This window comes from Amphibalanus amphitrite, unplaced genomic scaffold (assembly GCF_019059575.1).
Source record: "Amphibalanus amphitrite isolate SeventyFive unplaced genomic scaffold, NRLGWU_Aamphi_draft 001394F_arrow, whole genome shotgun sequence".
NCBI classification, from domain to species: Eukaryota; Metazoa; Arthropoda; class Thecostraca; order Balanomorpha; family Balanidae; genus Amphibalanus; species Amphibalanus amphitrite.
Genome location: NW_024882887.1, coordinates 75,677 through 95,268, shown reverse-complemented (window position 1 = coordinate 95,268; position 19,592 = coordinate 75,677). Strand labels below are relative to the sequence as shown.

The following is a 19,592-nucleotide window of genomic DNA, read 5'->3' as shown; positions in this document are numbered from 1 at the left end:
AGCCCACAAATGACCTTAGGTCATCGCATGACCTTGAGAGGTCAAATGAGTGTTAGAAAAGTAAGATTAGATGCTGGCGAGTCGATTGGTGCCATTTTTAGCGCTCTAGCTCTACTGGGTGGGCCACAATCTGCTGTGCAAATTGTGGCCACGTGACCTTTGCTGACCTCTGTAGGTCAAACGGCTGGGAGTGCCACCGAATGACTTGGACTGTGGATTGGGCATGCCATGGCCTACATTGTGTGCGAGTTTCAGCTTGATCAGAGGTGTCCCGAATCTGGGCTGAATCCGGGCTGAATCTGGGCTGAATATGGGCTGTCTTGATCAACATCATTTTTGAAGCTCTAGCCTCATTGTGTGCAAAACGTCCTAGATGACACAACTTATTAGCAAAAACGTAGTTTGACCTTAGTTGGCCTAAATTGACCCAAACCTAGCGTTCTTGCAGCTTACAAACACCAAGTAGATGTAAATCCAGCTAGCACAACACAAAGCACCTCTGATAATTTCGCTTCCAGCTACAGGGCCCGGGAAAGCCAGCAATCTTGCGACGTAAACCCAGCTGTCGTTTGCTCTTTGAATCTGACTATGTCGACTTAGTTGTTTTTGTTTTGTTTTTGCTCAGAGTTTGTTTGCCTAGTTCGTTGCACAGAGATAAGCAATTTTAAATATTTCTTTCATGTATGGTTGCTCTTTTGTCACTGATGAGGAGCTGTCACTGATGAGGCAATGAGCCTCCGTCTGGGAGAAGGCTATCACAGGGGTGGAGATCTCTGAATGAACCGGATCCGTCTCCTCTTTTTTTTCAGAGAGCTTACAGGTCCCGACGTTGGCGAGTGTATTCGCTTCTGCAGATGGATCCGGGTGTGTGTCATTTGCTGCGCCGGCTCAGTCCATAGCCTATGATGTAGCCTAGTTGCCGGGTCGGCAGTACTGCCGACATGGTTTTGAGTCCCGTCGCGGAAGCAGCGCATGAAAAGAACTGTCAGCGATTCGGAGACGTCTTTGACGGTGCTGATAGGCATGAGAGACAGCTACGCTGCATTCAATGGATATCTCGGCGAAAGCCTATACCTAAGTCTGAACGGAAACGAGGCTTATGACAAGCATGACGGCTGTGACTGCCTCAGTAATAGAGTCACAGATAACAAGCGGCGTTCGTTTCAATGGCTGGAATTTCGTCTGCAGCTACCAAAGACGGTGAATACCCTCCGAAACTCAGACAGGCATTTGGACGTTTCAATAAGGAGTAGAGCTGACGGGAAATGTCATTTGCTGGCCAGGGATGTTGAAATAGGCAATTGTATTGATGCCTCATATTCGATAGCCGCCCGACCGGTGATTGTTGACCAGATCAGCTCGCTCAGTCAGGTCAGATCAGTCTGCCGCTGACTCAGCCTAGTCCGCTGCTCAGTCTCCTAATGACCTTTGACCCAGTTCAGCTCACAAATGACCTTGGTCGGCTCAGTCCACTTATGATTTTTGACCCGGCTTAGTTCACTACCGAACTTTGACCCAGCTCAGTCCAGTAACGACCTTTGACCCGGCTCAGTCCACAAATGACCTTTGACCTGGCTCAGTCCACTAACGACCTCCGACCCGCTCAGCCCGCTGCTGTCTGCCGATACGGGGGCCTGCATGAAGGCGCGATCACCGGCCATCCGTCCTGCTGAGCGCCGATCAATGGCAGCACTCTCTGCACCGCCGCCGTGGGTGCTTCAGACACAGACTGGGGACATAATACTGTAACAATCGGAACGCTTGGTTCTCGGAATGTCTCCTGCCACGCCACTTGATCCATAAATCCTGAGATAATTACCCAGATACATGAACAACACTACAAACGAAGTTGCGGTCGCTGCTCAAATACAAATTACGTTTGTAATTCGCATTTACTTTGTTTGGATTTCATGGCTCATCGGACGTCAACGACGCAATTAAACGCCTATGGCTGCAATGAAATATAATGAATAATAAATATAATGATAATATAAAAACAGATTCATTGAAAAGAGCTCTTCTCTTCCAATTATGATTGAGGTAAGTTTAGCAAAGTTTAGCATATCCCTCAATACACTTGTTGGTGGATATCTAAGATATCTTTATCTACTGATATCTACAAATAACTAAACGTTGTAGCATCTCTCCAGCGCGGCGAAGGCAACTTGCGCCCCCAACCTCGGACTGACTACATCTTATTCCATTGGATAGCATGGTCGGGCCGCATCTCGTTCTATACTGTATACGTTGTGTGAGTGGGCTACATCTCATTCTACTGGAATGGAGCGGGATGTGGGTGGGCTTTATCTATTGTTCTGATATGGTGAGGGCGTGGTGCATCTCATTCTACTGGATGGTGCCGGGTTTCTGCACTCAATTCTACCGAATAGCGTGGGTGAGCTGCAACATACTCATACGGGACCTCCTATGGGATCAATGGCATAATGGGGACCGGCGGCAGCCGACCAGGTCATAGAAACACTGTCCTGGTCTGGTCGTGAGGACCGAACCCGCTGCATGCACGGGCCGCTCCGACCAGACACAAAAACTGCGGCCGGTAGCCGGTGTAGCCTCGGTAGATGGATGGTCGGCGGTGGAGGTCCGAGTGTGTCAGCCAGTTTTTCACTCCCTTGGCTGACGCCGCTCAGTGTGATAGCGGCATCCCTCTGAGCCTATGACATCGGTCATCGTGTCACCTGCCCCCCCCCTCAAGTCCCCCTCCAGAGCCCGCTGACCCAGGTCGCCGTGTTGCAGACGCGCCGGTGGTCTCACTGCAGCTCGGCCGCAGTCTCGACCCAAACGTCATCAAGGAGGGCAACGACGTCTACTTCGAGTGTGACGTCGAGGCTAACCCTTCTCCGGGGCACATCAGCTGGTTCCATCAGGTAAGCAAATGCCGGGACGCCAAAGTCCCGCCCGAGAGCATGCTAAAGCGCCCAGCGCCCTACTAAAATATACAATTACAATTACACGAATACGATTCGTGAATTTCACTTTCGGAATTTAGTCCGCCTAATCAGAACGGCGACACCAACATTACACAACATTCCTTTTTTTTGCATCGACTCCTTCCCTCATTCCTTTCGTCCCCAACGGTTTGGTGGTTTTCGACTGATTTGCTGATTTTACGTCTCACCATACGTCAGTGAAATGTGGTTGCATGTTACGAAGCGACTGGAACCGACCATGATGGGTCCCATTGAGGATGCGCTGGCAATCAGGGGCCCGCACGCCCTGCATTGACCCTGCAGCTCGTGGCCTAATAGTGGAGGGGCACATGGCGTGAGGGCTGCTAACGTTCCGTGACTGATGAGAAGGTCAGCTCGGCGACCTGGCGCAACTGTGGGTGAATTCTGAGTGAAAATGTCCACGGGGAAGCAGTGATTTGTATTGTATGTCAATCGCACACCAAATTGTTGACATTCTTATGCCAAACCGATATCAAATTGTTAGGTATTTGGCTATTAGAGCCCAAGTTTTTATATTGCTCTTTTTATAAATCCTCCTTCGTCTATATCAGGTGTTCTGAATTCCATGCATTGGCCTCACTCACCATTTCTATAGCTAGCTCGGTTTAATTATTTCCATAGTTAAGTTGCTGTTTGGTTTAGTTTGGGTTCCCCAATTTCCTGAATTGACATCACTAACCACCTAGCCCGCCCGCCTGTCACTGACCATTGGAGCAGCGCTAACATTCTTCCCACCGGCACACCGGACCAATTCAATAGAGCTATTCGGTGAATGTCGGCCCGCGCGCGTATGTAGTCGATCGTCAGTTTCACTGGGGTAACAGACGTGCTAAAAGTCCCAGAGCGAGTCCATTTTACCAAATGACTGAGACACTTCGATATTAACTGCACTCCGCATGGATGTGGAATTCGTTGGTAATGAACAAAGCTATTCGTGCGTGAATAATTATACTAAATAAATAAATATAGCCAGATGGCATACAGAGTGCGGCGAATGGATTGCTATCGCGGAAGCATGTTAACTGGGTTATTAATACGTTGGCTATTATTTCCGCCCGTTTGTAGTTTATACATTACGTCCCTGGATGCTATGCTGATGACAGCCGAATTATGCTCCGCCTTCCTGTCCCGCTGATAAGATTGGTTCAAATCGTTTGATGGAGAACGTCAGTGGCGAACGCAAAGGCAATTACGTTGCTAATTAGGTATATTATTTCCCGTGTGTGCTGCTGGAGATCGGTCTTTACGTCTTTTTAGTGTATGTTTCGTTCAAACGGCTGAATGGGTGGAAGTGACTACGTTACGTGTATTGACGTAAGCCTCATTGTGAGTCGTGAGACACTATAACTTTATGATCACATAAAGAAGGGATGTAAGCATGTAGGAAGTAAGGCCTCGACACATACAGCTTGACTACGACGACCGGTTCCAGCGTTTTGTACAGTGTGGATATTTATTTATTTTGCTGATCTAGGTCATTCCGGTCTGGTTAGATTAGTTCCGGGCCGTAGGATGAGGTAGCGGAGGCATTTGCCTCGGTCGAGCACCGGCTGGATGCGCTGCTGCAGCTGAGCCCGTGTCCCGTGAGACAGGCACGTCACGGTGAGACACAACACCTCACCATGTACACAGTCACCCTGGAAGGGTATACCCTCCATAAGGGAACCGTTCTTATTGGCTGCCTGGGCAGTGGTACGGGTGACTGCTGCAGTGTGAGTCAGTCGTTTATGCGCCGGTGACCACTGCAGTTCGGACGCCCTAAACCTCCAAATCATCATCATCATCATCATCATCATCAACATGAAACAGTTGTGGTCGGCGAGGGATACCTAAGAATGTGCTGGTTGAAATGGTTTAAGATGGATGAGTCGGATATTGGTTGGTTTTATTTCGCTCTCCTGCCGCCGATTGGTGACTTCGACCGTTCCGTTCCATTCCGTTCCGTTCCGTTTCGTTCCGTTCCGTTCCGTTCCGTTCGTCACGTTGCGCTCGACTGGTTAGGTGTAAGTCGGATATGCATGGACTGGATGGATTGCCGATAGACTGACAGCCGAAATGGTCCGCTCAATGGCAACAGATGTCTGAGGGCGGCCCTACACACACTGACTGATGACAGAAAAAGCCGAGTGACTGAGCGATCCCGCTCGCCGGAACCGCGGACAGAATCTTTTGTGTGGGTCGGAACCATGCCTCAGCGCATATCAGTTGTTCCCAATGCAGCCATGTGAGGCGATAGTGGCCTCGCATTGGGTGACTGATGGTGGTAACATCTGTCTAGGCGTTAGCCAATGGCCGATAAACATGCCTACTGCAGGGAACGGGCCGTGCCGTCTCGCGGACGATAAGTTGGCCGAGGGAAAGAATGGCATTGGCAGCCGGGAACTGACACTATCCGTCACCCGCAGCGTTCTCGGCAGCGGTACATATCAATTTGGTGCGGAGTAACGAATGTCGCATGGATAATTCATTTGGGCATGAACGTGCCTCGTTTTCCTTTCTCCCGAGGAAAGATGGAAAAGGATTCCTCTGATGAGATGACCGGCGCGATTATGAAGTTCCGGTTCAAGGCGCATCGGTTCTCTCTTCTTTCCGACTCCTATAGACGGCTCTGGAATGTGTCCTGCCGTAATGCAGTGTGAGTGGTCATGTTCAAGATCAGACGAACTAAGCTCAGGCCGGGCTAATCAGCACTGCCGTCCCATGTGAGTGCACAACGTAAAGCCCCCGCGAATGTCGTTGACAGTGACGTTAATGAGGCTTACGTAACTGCACTGTGTAGTCAGATAGCACTGCAGTGGAGCCGACTTTGTGCTTCCTCAGAGCAGCGCATCAGGTTTCTCCCATAACTAGCGTAACGACCATAACTGGGGGTTAGGTTTCTCCTATTCAGGGCAGCGCATTGAGCGTTGACGGGTAATGGGTAGGTATTCACTCATACAAGATATTGGATGATGTGTAACCGGCCGGATGCGTCTGTTGAAACTATTCTTGCCGGCGTTGCTAGAAGCAGACATGCAATATCACCGTATACCTGTAGCTACCAGTTTTGTGACCAATTGATAGTGCCCGTGATTTATTCCTATTTTTGAGATAAGGACAGCACTAAAGGTAAACGTTCCCCACTCCCATGCATGCTTGCATTGAAAGGTTTCATAAGCATATTTGTGCCATGGATTGAAGCAATTTAGTAACTCTGATAGTATACTGCAGGTGCCCGGTGTAGTGGTCAGACCTGCCCGTTGGCGCCAGCTGCTCTCCCGGCTCGCCCTGCACCTGTAGCGCGGCAGTGATCTCCCCGATCGGCCTGCCAGTGCCGGCGGGCCGACTGCCGACTGCGCAGCGATGCTCGCCTCCGATACCGCCCTCCCTCCGCTCGGTCCCGGCCGCCAATCAATGCGCCATTTGTTACGGCGGCACTGGGCGCTGCGCTCACAGAGCGAGACGGGAGCACCTGTACGAGTCGGCAGAGCGCTGCTAAATTCCGGCAACTGCTCAGCACGACAACTGCTCGGCACACTGTTATCCCGGATACCGTGAGGGACTCAACATCTCGGTAACCGCGCGAGACACTATGCTCGTACCATCCCGGCAACCGCACGGGACACTATAACCATCCCGGCAACCGCACGGGACTCTATAACCATCCTGGCAACGGCGCGGGACGCTGCCAATGCACTGCGTGGAACTCTAAAACACCGGCAGCCGCGAGGAGCACTGCACTTTCCCGGCGGCAAGGAGTGACATTGCTCCCCAGCAGCCACCTGTAGGGGAAAGTGGGGTAATTTGGCCGGTGGTGTAAATTGGCCGCCCCCACCTGTACGATGTCTAATAAAAGTGAGTGAAATAACTCTAGTCTCTATTCATTTGTCATGGGTAGAAATAACTGGAGGACAAATGTCAAAACTTTGCCCCTCGTAGTTTTATTTAAAATAATAAAACGTTAATTTCATTAGAAAATGGTAACTTTTACTTCTGTTTACAAAGTTGTATAACATGTAGTATTTGGGCTAAAAACGAATTCAGACATTATAGCGCCATTCTTGGGGGTGTTCAGCGGTTCCAAGAGCAATTTCATCTAATTCCGTATAGCCGTGATGACTTTATACACAAAAATTTTCAGAATGGCAATATGGGGTAATTTGGCCGGGACTAGCGGGGCAACTTGGCCGGTGCGCTCATGGTCACTATGCTGGGACGGCCGAGTTTTCATGGTCAATTGTACCATAAATGACATAATTCATGACCAACTTTGACTACTTTGATGCCTTACTTCCGATTGGTCAACTGTAAGAGCATGTGACGTCATCAAAGGTTACCAAACGTTTTTTGCTAATAAATCCTTACATAAAAATGGTACAGCCGCACAAATGGTCTCATTCTGTTCAGCTCGCCAAGGCGCATCGAATGATACGCATGATGACCTTGAAATCACGTGACCTTGAGGTCAAGCGACCTGAGGTAACGTGACCTGAGGTCAACCTTTGACCTTGACTTCTCGAGGTCAACACATATATGTTTTGATGCGGAATGACGAGATAATTACGATGGTACTCGAAGTTTTGGCCTAGCTTGATTACTTCAAAAGTTATTCGTAAAAAACTGTCTTCGCATCTAGAGCCGCTAATTTGGCTATTTTGACCCCTGTGACCCCATGAGTCAACCTCCAAAATGTGGTAAATGCGTCATAGGACACACGTCATTGCTGAATCTGAAGCTGACTCGCAATATAACAGAAAATCCTGACCGCAAACTAACACCGGCCAAATTGCCCCACACCCCGGCCAAATAACCCTGCTAGTGGGGCAATTTGGCCGCCTTGCAGACCTTTGTAATACGTCACAATTTCAATATAAGTAATTACTCTATCATTTCAAGTTCACTGTCCAGTAAAGTAAAATGAATGCGACACCTGCCAGCGTTGAGAAAATGCAGAAATGTGTCGTCAATTTTAAGTTACATCGTTTTCTAAAAAAAGCGGCCAAATTACCCCACTCTCCCCTACTGTAGCCAATACGATAAGTGACAGTCGCACAGCATATGCTGTAACATTACTCAGTTTGGTTGTCAATCATTGCACAAATCGACACCAGTAACATTTGTCCCGACCACTGGCGGATCCAGGCTTGCGTTTTGGGGGGGGGGGGGGCCAACTCATGCAGGAGCCAAACCTAGGGTACCCCCAAATCCTGTTTTCTCATCGGATTTAGGCCACTTATTTTTCGTCACAGCCCTGACACTATGAATTTTTTTTTAACTAAAAAGAGAAATATATAAATGGTAGCCCACCCGACCCATGCCTTTATATTACTTTGTAAACACTTACCATTGTTTTTATCGACCAGTTAAAGGGACCCTCCCACCTTAACATTAGATTTGAGCTGAGATAGCCAAAATGGGGTCCCTGGCTCACAATTAGGGGAAAGTGGGGTAAGACGGGCACCTTAACTTTGGAGCCATTTTTCGGCCGGTTAGAAACATCATAGAAACGGGAAACTGGGTGAAAACCTTTTTCAGACATTTTACTTTCATTTGCCAGAAGATGAGACTTAGACCTGATTCAACAAATAAACTGCAGCTATTTTTGCAAAACCTTGCAAAAACCCGTCTTACCCCACCCCATGGGGTAAGACGGTCACATGGGTAGGGCAAGACGGCCAGCTTCTTTCACCGATCAGCGCAGCTCGCAACAAATGCCCGAGATTAGCCGCATTTATACAGTCGCTCGTTGGTCTCAAGTGCTTCGGAAATGGCAGTATACGAGATTCGTGCAGAAGGCGTATGCTCCTATATAGGCCCTAGTTCAGAAGCCATGTAGAACCGTTTTTCACATTCATTATTCGAGAATAAACTGTGCCGAAGGAATATTGCTAACATGTCTGTGAGTATCGGAATCGAACATATTCTTATTAGAAATGCTTCTTTTTTCCTACAGCAACAAAAATATTTTCACCATTACAGACCCATTGGGTTCATAGTTGCCCGTCTTACCCCAAACTCAATGTCAGAAGTTCAGCACGATTTTTCGCTGTGGACAATTTGATGCAGACAAAGCAAATCCGCCGTAAATGAACACTGTTGGCATATGAGTGTACCACAAGTGATTGCGAGTTTTTAACTCTATAGTGCTGTACACAAAAGCTTGCACAATACATTATGGATGTTTTCAATGAAATGAGTGTTTTAAAGAAATCAAAATAAAAGATTATCGACTGAACACAAATTCACCAGACTTGAATGGTGGTGTGTAGTGGGAAAGGCAATTCTGGTCCTAACTTTTCTTGCTCGTAGCGCTATTGGTTTGGTCTGCAGAAGGGGTGCCCGTCTTACCTACCCTGACCGTCTTACCCCACTTTCCCCTACCGGTTTCGGCACGCACTCACAACATCGAGAAATGCCTTAAATCGGAGATATTGAATTTCAAAATTGCAGCATTTTGATTCAGAGGGGCTAATGCTTTTGGATACCCCTCTGAATGTGTGACGTCAGCGGAGATCTAATGATTTTTTAACCCTCGCCCTGGCAGGGGGGGGGGGTCGATGCGACCCCCCCTAAGGTTTTTCGAAGATAGCGTAAAAACGGCGGCGCGCAGCGCCGCCAAATTTTGCACAGCTTATGGGGCAACCTTTTTACATATGACCTGAAAATTTCAGGTCCGGGTGACCTTGGGTCAGGTCACCAGGTCAGAAAAACCGGTACAAGGTCATGGTCAAATTTCAATTTTCTTTTTGCACCTGTCCAACTCACAGTTTTGCACTGATTTCCTTCAAACTTTCAGGATGTGCTAAGTTCACCGAGTTGTATAACATATAGTTCGGGTTTTTTGAGGTCACTGACCTGAGGTCAGTTAGAGGTCATTACGTCGTAATGTTAAGCCTATGGGAAAATACTAAATTCGGAAAATACTGGAGATATCCGCTTCGTTCTATCACTTTTGTGCTTTGAAACCACAGTTCTTAACAGCAGGTCACTTGGTGCTTCTTTGTTTGGCGTACTTATCCATGGGTCAGGTCAAATGAGGTCAACTGAGGTCAAATGACGTTTTTGCCAATAACTTGGCACATAATGACGCTAGAGCTTAAAAAATGGTGTCATTGTGTTCCTGGTGATCAGCCGAATCGAATGATATGCGATATGATGCAATTTGGTTAACATAAACTTAATTCATTACTTAAAGTTTACTTAAAATTTAAGAAAAACTTTAAGTACACTTAAGCAAGCTAAAAAGTATATCATTCGACGCGCCTTGACGTGCTGAGTTCACTGGTGCTTTTCTTTTTGCTCTAACTTAATTAGATCAAAAGTTATAAGCGAAAAACTTTTGACCTGTTTTTAGCGAAATTTTTACATTTATACCCCCCAAAACCCCCCTAAATTTTGACCTAGAGCAACCAAATTTGCACAGGGGCGAGAACTCCGGGGGGCCCACCTACCTACCAAATTTTGTGTTTCTAGGTGCCATAGGAGCCAATCGCGAGGGGGGGGGGGTCGCATCGACCCCCCCCCTGCCAGGCCGTGTTATGAAAAAGGCCCTGCCAGGGCGAGGGTTAATATTTTACTAAAACGTTTGGTAGCATGCGGTGGTATAGGCTGCTTTGCGCGCAACAAATGCCGCACTTTCAAATAAAGTCGCTAGGAACAGCAGCGGATATCCCAAAAAGTAAACAAAAATAAAAGTCTAATCTCTTGAAAACCGGTGAATATTTTTCGATAAAATTTGGTAGATATTCGTTTTCGCCCTTTCTGAACCTAGCGACATCACTTTCATGCCAATTCATTAACTTTTTTGAAGGTGGGAGGGTCTCTTTAACCCGCTTCGAGTCAGTGCTTGGGTTCCTTTGCGGGCCGGAGGTGGTAAAACAGCCCTGTCTAACTCGGCTCCTGGGCCACGCCCTGATTGAACTATGTTTCATTATCGTTTGGGGGAGGGGGAAAACGGGCCACTTTAGGCCTCTGGGAAGGGGGCATGGCCCTGAATGCCCCCTCCCTGGATCCGCCAGTGTAAGAAGAGACCATTGGAGCTGCAGTTGGGTACCTCAGACATCAGGGTACGCCCTCAGATGTATGTATAGGACTCGCATGGAGACCTCTTATGCTATAGTGTACTGAAAGGACCCAAAGGAGCCTCTCTATATGGGCTCCCGGAGATAGACGTGGACCCTCAGGAGCCCGCCAGAGCCCCAATGAGGGATAAGTGAGGGATACCAAGTGCCTGCAATTGCATATTGCATAAGCCATAACGCCTTTACAAATCAATATATTATGCATCAGTGGCAGATCCAAAGGGGGCCACATGGGTCATGACCCCCTTGGTGCCCGGGGGCACCACAGGCCTGTCAGGGGCACCACCGGCCTAGTAGGGGCACCACCGGCCTAGTAGGGGCACCACCAGCCCGCCAGGGGCACCACAGGCCTAGCAAGGGCACCACGGGCCTGTGAGGGGCCCCACAGGCTTGTCAGGGGCACCCCAGGTCTGTCAGGGACACCACAGACCTGCCAGGGGCGCCGCCGGCCTCGCAGGGGCACCATGGGCCTGTCAGGGACACCAGAGGCCTAGCAGGGGTACCACAGGCCTTACAGGGGCACCACCGGCCTTGCAGGGGCACCTTGGGCCTGTCAGGGCCCAGGGGCACCAGCGGCCTAGCAGGGGCACCACAGGCCTGCCAGGGGCACCACCGGTCTAGCAGGGGCACCATGGGCCTGTCAGGGGCCCCACCGGCCTCGCAGGGGGCACCACCGGCCTCGCAGGCATCACGGCATCACGCAGGGGCACCTTGGGCCTGTCGGGGGCATCACGGGCCTGTTGGGGGCACTTTAGGCTTGTCAGGGGCACCACAGTCCTGTCAGGTCCCAGGGGCATCAGCAGCCTAGCAGGGGCACCCTAGCCCCGCCAGAGGTACAGCCCACCGCTAAAGTAATGTAGGGTTTTACCAAACTCAACGGTTGGCTTTGACTGGCGATTGTTTAATGCGAAGTGATTGAAAAGAAGATGTCAATAGCTAAAGTTGCAGCTGCAAGGGTGACGATACATATAAGCTACATTCAAAGTTTCATTGTAGTCTGGCTAATCGTTCCTAAGCTTCAGAAGCAGAACATACCCATGACTGAAACCCCACATTACTTCTGCTGTGGACTGTACCACAGGCCTGCCAGGGTCCAGGGGCACCACAGGCCTAGCAAGGGCACCACGGGCCTGTCAGGGGCACCTCAGGCTCCCGTGCCCCCCCCCCCCCAGATCCGCCAGTGATGCCACACCACGCGAAACACCGCCAACTACCAGCTGCCGCGCCATAAACACGTGCCAACAACAGTCTTTTTTTTAAGGTCGACTCCGCTCGCGCAACTTTTGACTGACCCTCACTGCTACTATATTGCTTCCATATTATGCTGTGGAAAGCTTTACTTCACCAAGTGGCTAAAAACCTCCATCAAGGTATATTTTCTTAGCAATTTTTCTGGCGTTTTGGGGGGGGCCAAACAGGCCACTTTAGGCCTTTGGGGGGGGGGCCATGGCCCCCGTGGCCCCCCTGGATCCGCCAGTGGTTCCGACAGGGTGAAAATGTGGTTGAGTCAAGCATATCCTGTAAGCGAGAAACACTTAAGTTTATATAACCAGGTAACTTATCCTCGTATGTATAGGAGACGGAAGATGTAGCCTTCTTTTTTCATTCTCTTCCTGTAGTCTTCCTTGTTTTTGGTGTAAGTCTTTGTCCTTCTTCCGAGCTGTGTTAACTAATAAAATGCACTAGGAATTTAAAGTATTTATATGTAGTCGTCTTTTATTCACGTGTGTCCACGGCGCTGTCGATAGCCGTAGCCGATAGCTGGGGTTACAGTGAGGGGACACCTTGACATCTCCGGTCAGCCGGCTCGGTGCTGGGTCGATACGATTCGCTGTCCGACGTTATCGTTATGCCAATACCCTGGTGACCGTCTGATCGGTCCCGTATCACTGTAGGAAATATTGGTATCCTGGTGACCGCTGACTGGTCCCATAGGCCGTATCACTGTAGTGATAATGTCCTGGTTACCCTGGTAGGTCCCGTTATCACTGCAGCACATGGTCTAAGTACTTACACGCTGTGATACAGTGATAAGTCTCGTATCAGTGTAGTACTTATGCCATATTGACGGAGACCAGTCCCGTATCACTGTAACTAGTATGTGTGTACTAGTCTACTACCCCAGTTTTGGTAAGCTCTGGTCGATCTCGTATCACCGCCGCACACTGGGCCGATCGCCAGGTCTAGCACGACATGGGTAAAAAAAATCGAACTTTGTGGATGTGCAATGAAACCTATACCAATTTGTTCAAAAATGATCATACTACATTGCTGTGGTCTTTGTTTTTCAACACAATTGCTATTTCAAGGCGAAAACTCAGCTTAAACACGAACTTCGGAATCGTTTGGACCGAACTCATCCCCCGCACTCTTCGACAACGTATCTTTGATCCACGAAAACAATCACAATTTGAGGAGGAATTCCACATTTATATACACCAGTAAAACGCCTTTTGGGCGAAGAACGAGCGAGCGAGATAGTGAGCCCTGCACGTGCGGAAGGGCGAGAGGGTACTTCCAACGGGCTTGTGCAAAGCACCCTTCTAACCGGTCGCTAGCGGTGTGCCAAATTTGAACGCAATCGGCCCAGCCGTTCCTGAGATCTGGAAGCGGCATTCTGCACGTGCGCACGTGCAAACGGGGTCCAAAATGACTTTTGCACGGCACCCTACTAACCGGTCCCCAACCGTGTACCAAATTTGAGCGCAATCGGCCCAGCCGTTCTCGAGATCTGGAAACGCCCCCTGCACGTGCGCACGTGCATTAGCACCCTAACCGCAACACATGGGAATGCATTGCCTGGTGGGTGCCTACCTGTATGCCAAGTTTCACCGAAATCGCCCCAGTAATTACCGAGTTACTGAAATGGGAACCAATTTGGCACCTCTTATTGTTGTATTTTGCACGTGCAGTGGGGGTCACTCACATAGATGAAGAGTATCCGACCTTTGGTAGAAAGGATGCAGCTACCCTATAAAAATGACCGCAAGACAATCGCTCTAGCCGCTGCTGAGATATGGGCCTCTCAAAATCATGACTTTTGCAAAACTGCTTGAACACCCTTGACTTTTCACGTGGCACGTGCCACGACGGTCACTGAGATGTATCAAAAGTAGTCAATTACGGGGTAGAAGGGATGGGGCTACCCAGCAAAAAAGACCGCAGGCCAATCGGTCCAGCGGTTGCTGAGATATAAGCCTCTCAAATGCGTTACAGGCCGGGCCGGGCCGGGCCGGGCCGGGCCGCTCATACTGAGATTTTTCCGTTATATTGAAAAGACTTCGCTTCGCTCGCTGCGCTCGCTCGCTCGTAATCAAACGATAGCTCCGGGTCTGCAGAACACACATAACCACATGAAAATGGCGAACTCTTACTTGGTTATGATGTATTGGCACCGCAAAGATTTAAAGACGAAAATATAATTTCACATAATTGATGTCACACACAAATAGACTTTTAAAAAAAGTACCGCAGAGTACCGCTTCGAAAATCTCGCTACATGTCAATGTTTCATTGCACTACAAGATCCAACAGTCATTTTTTTTGCGACTTTTTGCGACTTTGGATGTAGCAGCCAAACATCAACCCGCGCCGGACCGGTGCTCGGCGTCAAACGCGCCGGGCCGGGAGGTGTTAATTGAACACTCCCCTTCTAACTCGGCTCTTGGGCCACATAGCGACACGTAGTAAGTGGCATTGGAAAGAGCGCCCGAAATTCCAGATGGAGTAATTAGTCATTTCTAGGTCAGGTCAAAGGTCACGTCACCAGAGGTCATCAAAGGTAAAATGTTGCATATATCAACATTTCTCGAAAACCGGCCCTTATCTCGGGGACCAATAGAGATACATCGTCGCGGAAAAGTGCATTCAATTGCTCTTTTAGCGGTCTTTCTGAAATAAGCCCTCAGATATGGCTTAACCCTCGCCCCTAGTGGTGTTTTTCCAGCCGCGAACGTATAGAAGGGGTCCGTTGGCCCCCCGCCGTTTCGCCCCTGATCGAGCTAGAGCTTCGCGGAAAAGACGAGCGTGTTGCCCGTGGCAAGAGGAAGCTGTTAATACCCAATTGTAAGGTCCTAGGTCATCGGTTGACCTTCCAGGTCAGGTCAATGACCCAAAAGTCGAAAAAATCGGGACCTGTTAGAACGTCGTAAAGGGTGGCTGCTATGTTTTTTTTTTTGGTGCTGATCACGAAAATAATGTTATTTACGATCATAGATGATGTCTTCATACATTTAGGCCAGGTCGGGTCAGGTCAGGTCAGGTCAACCAGAAAGGGTTTTGCCGGGTATTTGCAGTAGGTGGCAACCGCCTCTGACAGCTTTGTAACATGTTACGAAGGCACCAAAGCTACATGGTAAATGTTCAAATGGTTGCTAGATTCGAATTCAGCTCCAAAAACTAGCCTAGAAACATATAAAACTCGAAAAAGTGAAGTAAGGTCATCAAAGGTCAATGACCTTACCTGACCTTCTGGTGACCTTGACACCCACCCTAATGCATGGGAGCAACATAATATCCCATGTTTAAACGCTTTAAACCAAGAAAAGACTGCAAACCTACGGCTAATGCGAGCCGACATAGGTACCCTGAATCGCGATTCCGGCCAAACATGGTCTCGAAAGAAGGTCACAGGTCAAAGATCATTAGGGTCAGGGTCATGAAGTTTTCAGGTTAGCTGTAAAAGTAGTTATCGCGAGGGTACTGAAAGTTTCGTTGCGATCGGCCGCTTTTTACGCGAATTACTCGCGAAAAACCGAGGGTTCCGTTCGAAGATTCAGGCCCTGTCGCGCTAGAATGGCATATCGGCCCACTGTGCGCCGGTCCTGATACCCTGTGACCGCTCCGCTCAGGATCGCCGTCTCCAGCCGGGTCAGAGGGACGGCGGCGTCATCGTGCACGAGCGCAGCCTGGTTCTGCCCAATGTCTCCATGGACCAGTCGGGGGAGTACAGCTGCGAGGCGACCAACGCGGAGGGCAGCGCCCGCAGCGCATCCGTCCGACTGCGCGTGCTCTGTGAGTATAGAGCGAATCACGATACGGATATGTCACGCCTTAGCCGAGTGGTTTGTGGAATGCCGATGAGATGAATGAAGGTGTTAGGAGCGCTAGATTAAATCAATTACCTACGGTAGCTGGTGCATTTTCATGTGAACTTCTGCTTGAATTAGGTTTAAACAGAACTTTGTTTAAAGTTTAAACAAAACTTTACCTATGCAACTTTATTGGCCTTGAAACACCGAAGAGGGCCCAGTTGAGCGCGAAAGACAGGTAGACAAGTAAACCTCTGACCTGCCGTTCTGTGTTATTTCGACAGACGCGCCACGCTGCCAGCGTCCCAGTAGGCGGATCTACTTCCTCCCTGGCCGTCAGGTGGAAATCACCTGCCAGGTCACAGCCCAGCCTCTCAAGCTGCGCTTCAAGTGGTTCATCAACCGCTCCACCGCCGCCAGAGAGACCATAGAGCCGAGCAGGTAGGTTATAAGAGCCATATAGGCTAGAGCCCAGGTTGGCAACAGGGACATCCGTCATCCAGGCCCACCAGATGGTAGCAGAAACCTGGGCGTAACATGCGGACCGGTTTTGAAGTTAATGTACGGTGAATTATGACATTTTATTATGGAAAACTTGCTTGAGTTGACCTCCAATCAGTGCGTCAAGAAAAGTAAAAACGGCAATAACATCGTTCGGTATTAACCCGCGACCTGGTGGGGGGGGGGGGGGGGGGCTATTTTTTGCCCCCCCCCCTCCAGACTTTTCGATATATCTCCAGAACCGCTGCGCCGATCGTCACCAAACTTTCAGTACCCTCCTGGACATCAATTTTACACAATGTTGTACCCGTATGTGCGTTTATGTTACACCGCGTCGCTGCGGTGTCCGAGTCGAGTCGGGGCTGACCTGACCTCGCCCCTGCGGGCGCCCTGCCCTCCGCCGGAGCCTGACCTCGCCCCTGCGGAGGTTACCGCCGCGGGGCACCGGCTGACCGCTGACTGCGGCGGCCGGCGGGGGGGGCGGGCATTCGGGGACGGAGCCGGAGCGTGACGGTCGTGCGGTTTTCGTGTCCGAGTGCTCACAAGCGGTGAAAATACAGTGTGCCTTTTTCAAGAACTTTATGTTGACTCTGGCGGCGCTCCGCTAACATTGGGGGCTCGTCCTATGCGATTTTGATAGCGCCAGTGATTCAGTAACAATTATCAGTGACTAATTCAAAGTGACTATCAGCACCGCACGGTGCCGGTGATGGCTGTCTCTGCGCTGCACCAGCCGTGCCTGTAGTCGGTGCCTGCCGTGCCGCTGGTGCCTGTCTCGACGCGGACCGTGCCTGCCGCCGGAGTCTCGACACGGACCGTGCCTGCCGCCGGTGCCAGTCTTTTCTCGAGCGTTCCTGTCTCGACGTGAGCCGTGCCTGTCGCCGGTGCCTGTGTCGACACGGACCGTGCCTGCCGCCGGAGTCCGTCTCTACACGACCGTGCCGGTGCCTGTCTCGACGCGGACCGTGCCTGCCGCCGGTGCCCGTCTCTACACGACCGTGCCTGTCTCGACGCGGACCGTGCCTGCCGCCGGTGCCGGTCTCGACGCGGACCGTGCCTGCCGCCGGTGCCCGTCTCGACGCGGACCGTGCCTGCCGCCGGTGCCCGTCTCGACACGGACCGTGCCTGCCGCCGGTGCCCGTCTTTTCTCGAGCGTTCCTGTCTCGACGTGAGCCGTGCCTGTCGCCGGTGCCTGTGTCGACACGGACCGTGCCTGCCGCCGGAGTCCGTCTCTACACGACCGTGCCTACCGCCGGTGCCTGTGTCGACGCGGACCGTGCCTGCCGCCGGTGCCCGTCTCGACGCGGACCGTGCCTGTCTCGACGTGGACCGTGCCTGCCGCCGGTATCCGTCTCTACACGGACTGCACCTGACTCGCCCGCTGACCGAACCTGCACCAGCAGTACTTGTGCCGACCGAATCTGGCGACTCTACTTGGCGTGAGTGCTCAAATCTGCCGCACCGGTGAGTACCTGGTACCGATTGCAGGGCGCGAACTTTTGTGCATCACTGCATCTAGACCGCGTGCAAACTGATTTATTTGTATGGTTGAAATATTTCACCATATTTTGCGGTCTGTGACACTTGTATGGCCCAAATAACGACGGAATTAGGCGTGATCAGCCCTGTGTTTGTGTGAGTGTGTTCGAAAAGTGTGGATCGTACGCTGCTGATAATTATAGGTTAGCCGGTGTGTCTCATTCTCATAGGTCAATTGTATTTGCTGGTTACGGTAATCGCATTCGGGAAATTTGCCATATTTATTACCCGTACTTCCATAAACACGCAGCCGGGGCTAGGACCAAATCCAGCTATCCAAACATGGCACTATTCAGACATTGTGGTATATACATTGCTTAGTCCGTCTACGCCGTTGTCGGCAGGGTCCTGTCGCCTTCGTCATCACCCGGATCCTGTCCGTCCCGTCGTCGGCTGGATCCCGTCTGCCCTGTTGTCGGCCGATCCACAGTCTGCCCGTCTGCCCGGTCGTCGGCCGCGGCACCGCCTGCCCCGTCGATCGGATCCCGTCTGCACATCGCCTGCTCATCGTCGATCGGATCCCGTCGGCACCGTCGTCGGCCGCGGCACCGCCTACCCCGTCGATCGGATCCCGTCTGCACATCGCCTGCTCATCGTCGATCGGATCCCGTCGGCACCGTCGTCGGCCGGGGCACCGCCTGCCCCGTCCATCGGATCCCGTCTGCACATCGCCTGCTCATCGTCGATCGGATCCCGTCGGCACCGTCGTCGGCCGGGGCACCGCCTGCCCCGTCCATCGGATCCCGTCTGCACACCGCCTACCCCGTCGATCGGATCCCGTCTGCACATCGCCTGCTCATCGTCGATCGGATCCCGTCGGCACCGTCGTCGGCCGGGGCACCGCCTGCCCCGTCCATCGGATCCAGTCTGCACATCGTCTGCTCATCGTCGATCGGATCCCGTCGGCACCGTCGTCGACCGGGGCACCGCCTGCCCCGTCGATCGGATCCCGTCTGCACCGTCGTCGGCCTGTGTGCCGCCTGCCGGTCATCGGCTGGGACATCGCCTACCCATCGTCGATTGGATCCCGTCGGCACCGTCGTCGGCTGGGACACCGCCTGCCCCGTCGATCGGATCCCGTCTGCACATTGCCTGCTCATCGTCGATTGGATCCCGTCGGCACCGTCGTCGGCTGGGGCACCGCCTGCCCCGTCGATCGGATCCCGTCTGCACATCGCCAGCTCATCGTCGATCGGATCCCGGGGCACCGCCTGCCCCGTCGATCGGATCCCGTCTGCACATCGCCTGCTCATCGTCGATCGGATCCCGTCGGCACCGTCGTCGGCCGGGGCACCGCCTGCCCCGTCGATCGGATCCCGTCTGCACATCGTCTGCTCATCGTCGATCGGATCCCGTCGGCACCGTCGTCGGCCGGGGCACCGCCTGCCCCGTCGATCGGATCCCGTCTTCACATCGCCTGCTCATCGTCGATCGGATCCCGTCGGCACCGTCGTCGGCCGGGGCACCGCCTGCCCCGTCGATCGGATCCCGTC

The 19,592-nt window shown here is 51.5% G+C and overlaps 1 protein-coding gene across 1 annotated transcript in view; it reads left to right on the top strand.

Moving 5' to 3' along the window:
* The window catches only part of LOC122372738 (synaptogenesis protein syg-2-like), a 69,796-nt gene that overhangs the window by 32,739 nt on the left and 17,465 nt on the right, over positions 1-19,592 (top strand). Inside the window, exons 8-10 of the mRNA XM_043350270.1 lie at positions 2,755-2,885; positions 15,880-16,042; positions 16,344-16,500. Coding sequence (XP_043206205.1) covers positions 2,755-2,885; positions 15,880-16,042; positions 16,344-16,500 — 451 coding nt within the window. The remainder of the gene's footprint in view (positions 1-2,754; positions 2,886-15,879; positions 16,043-16,343; positions 16,501-19,592) is intronic.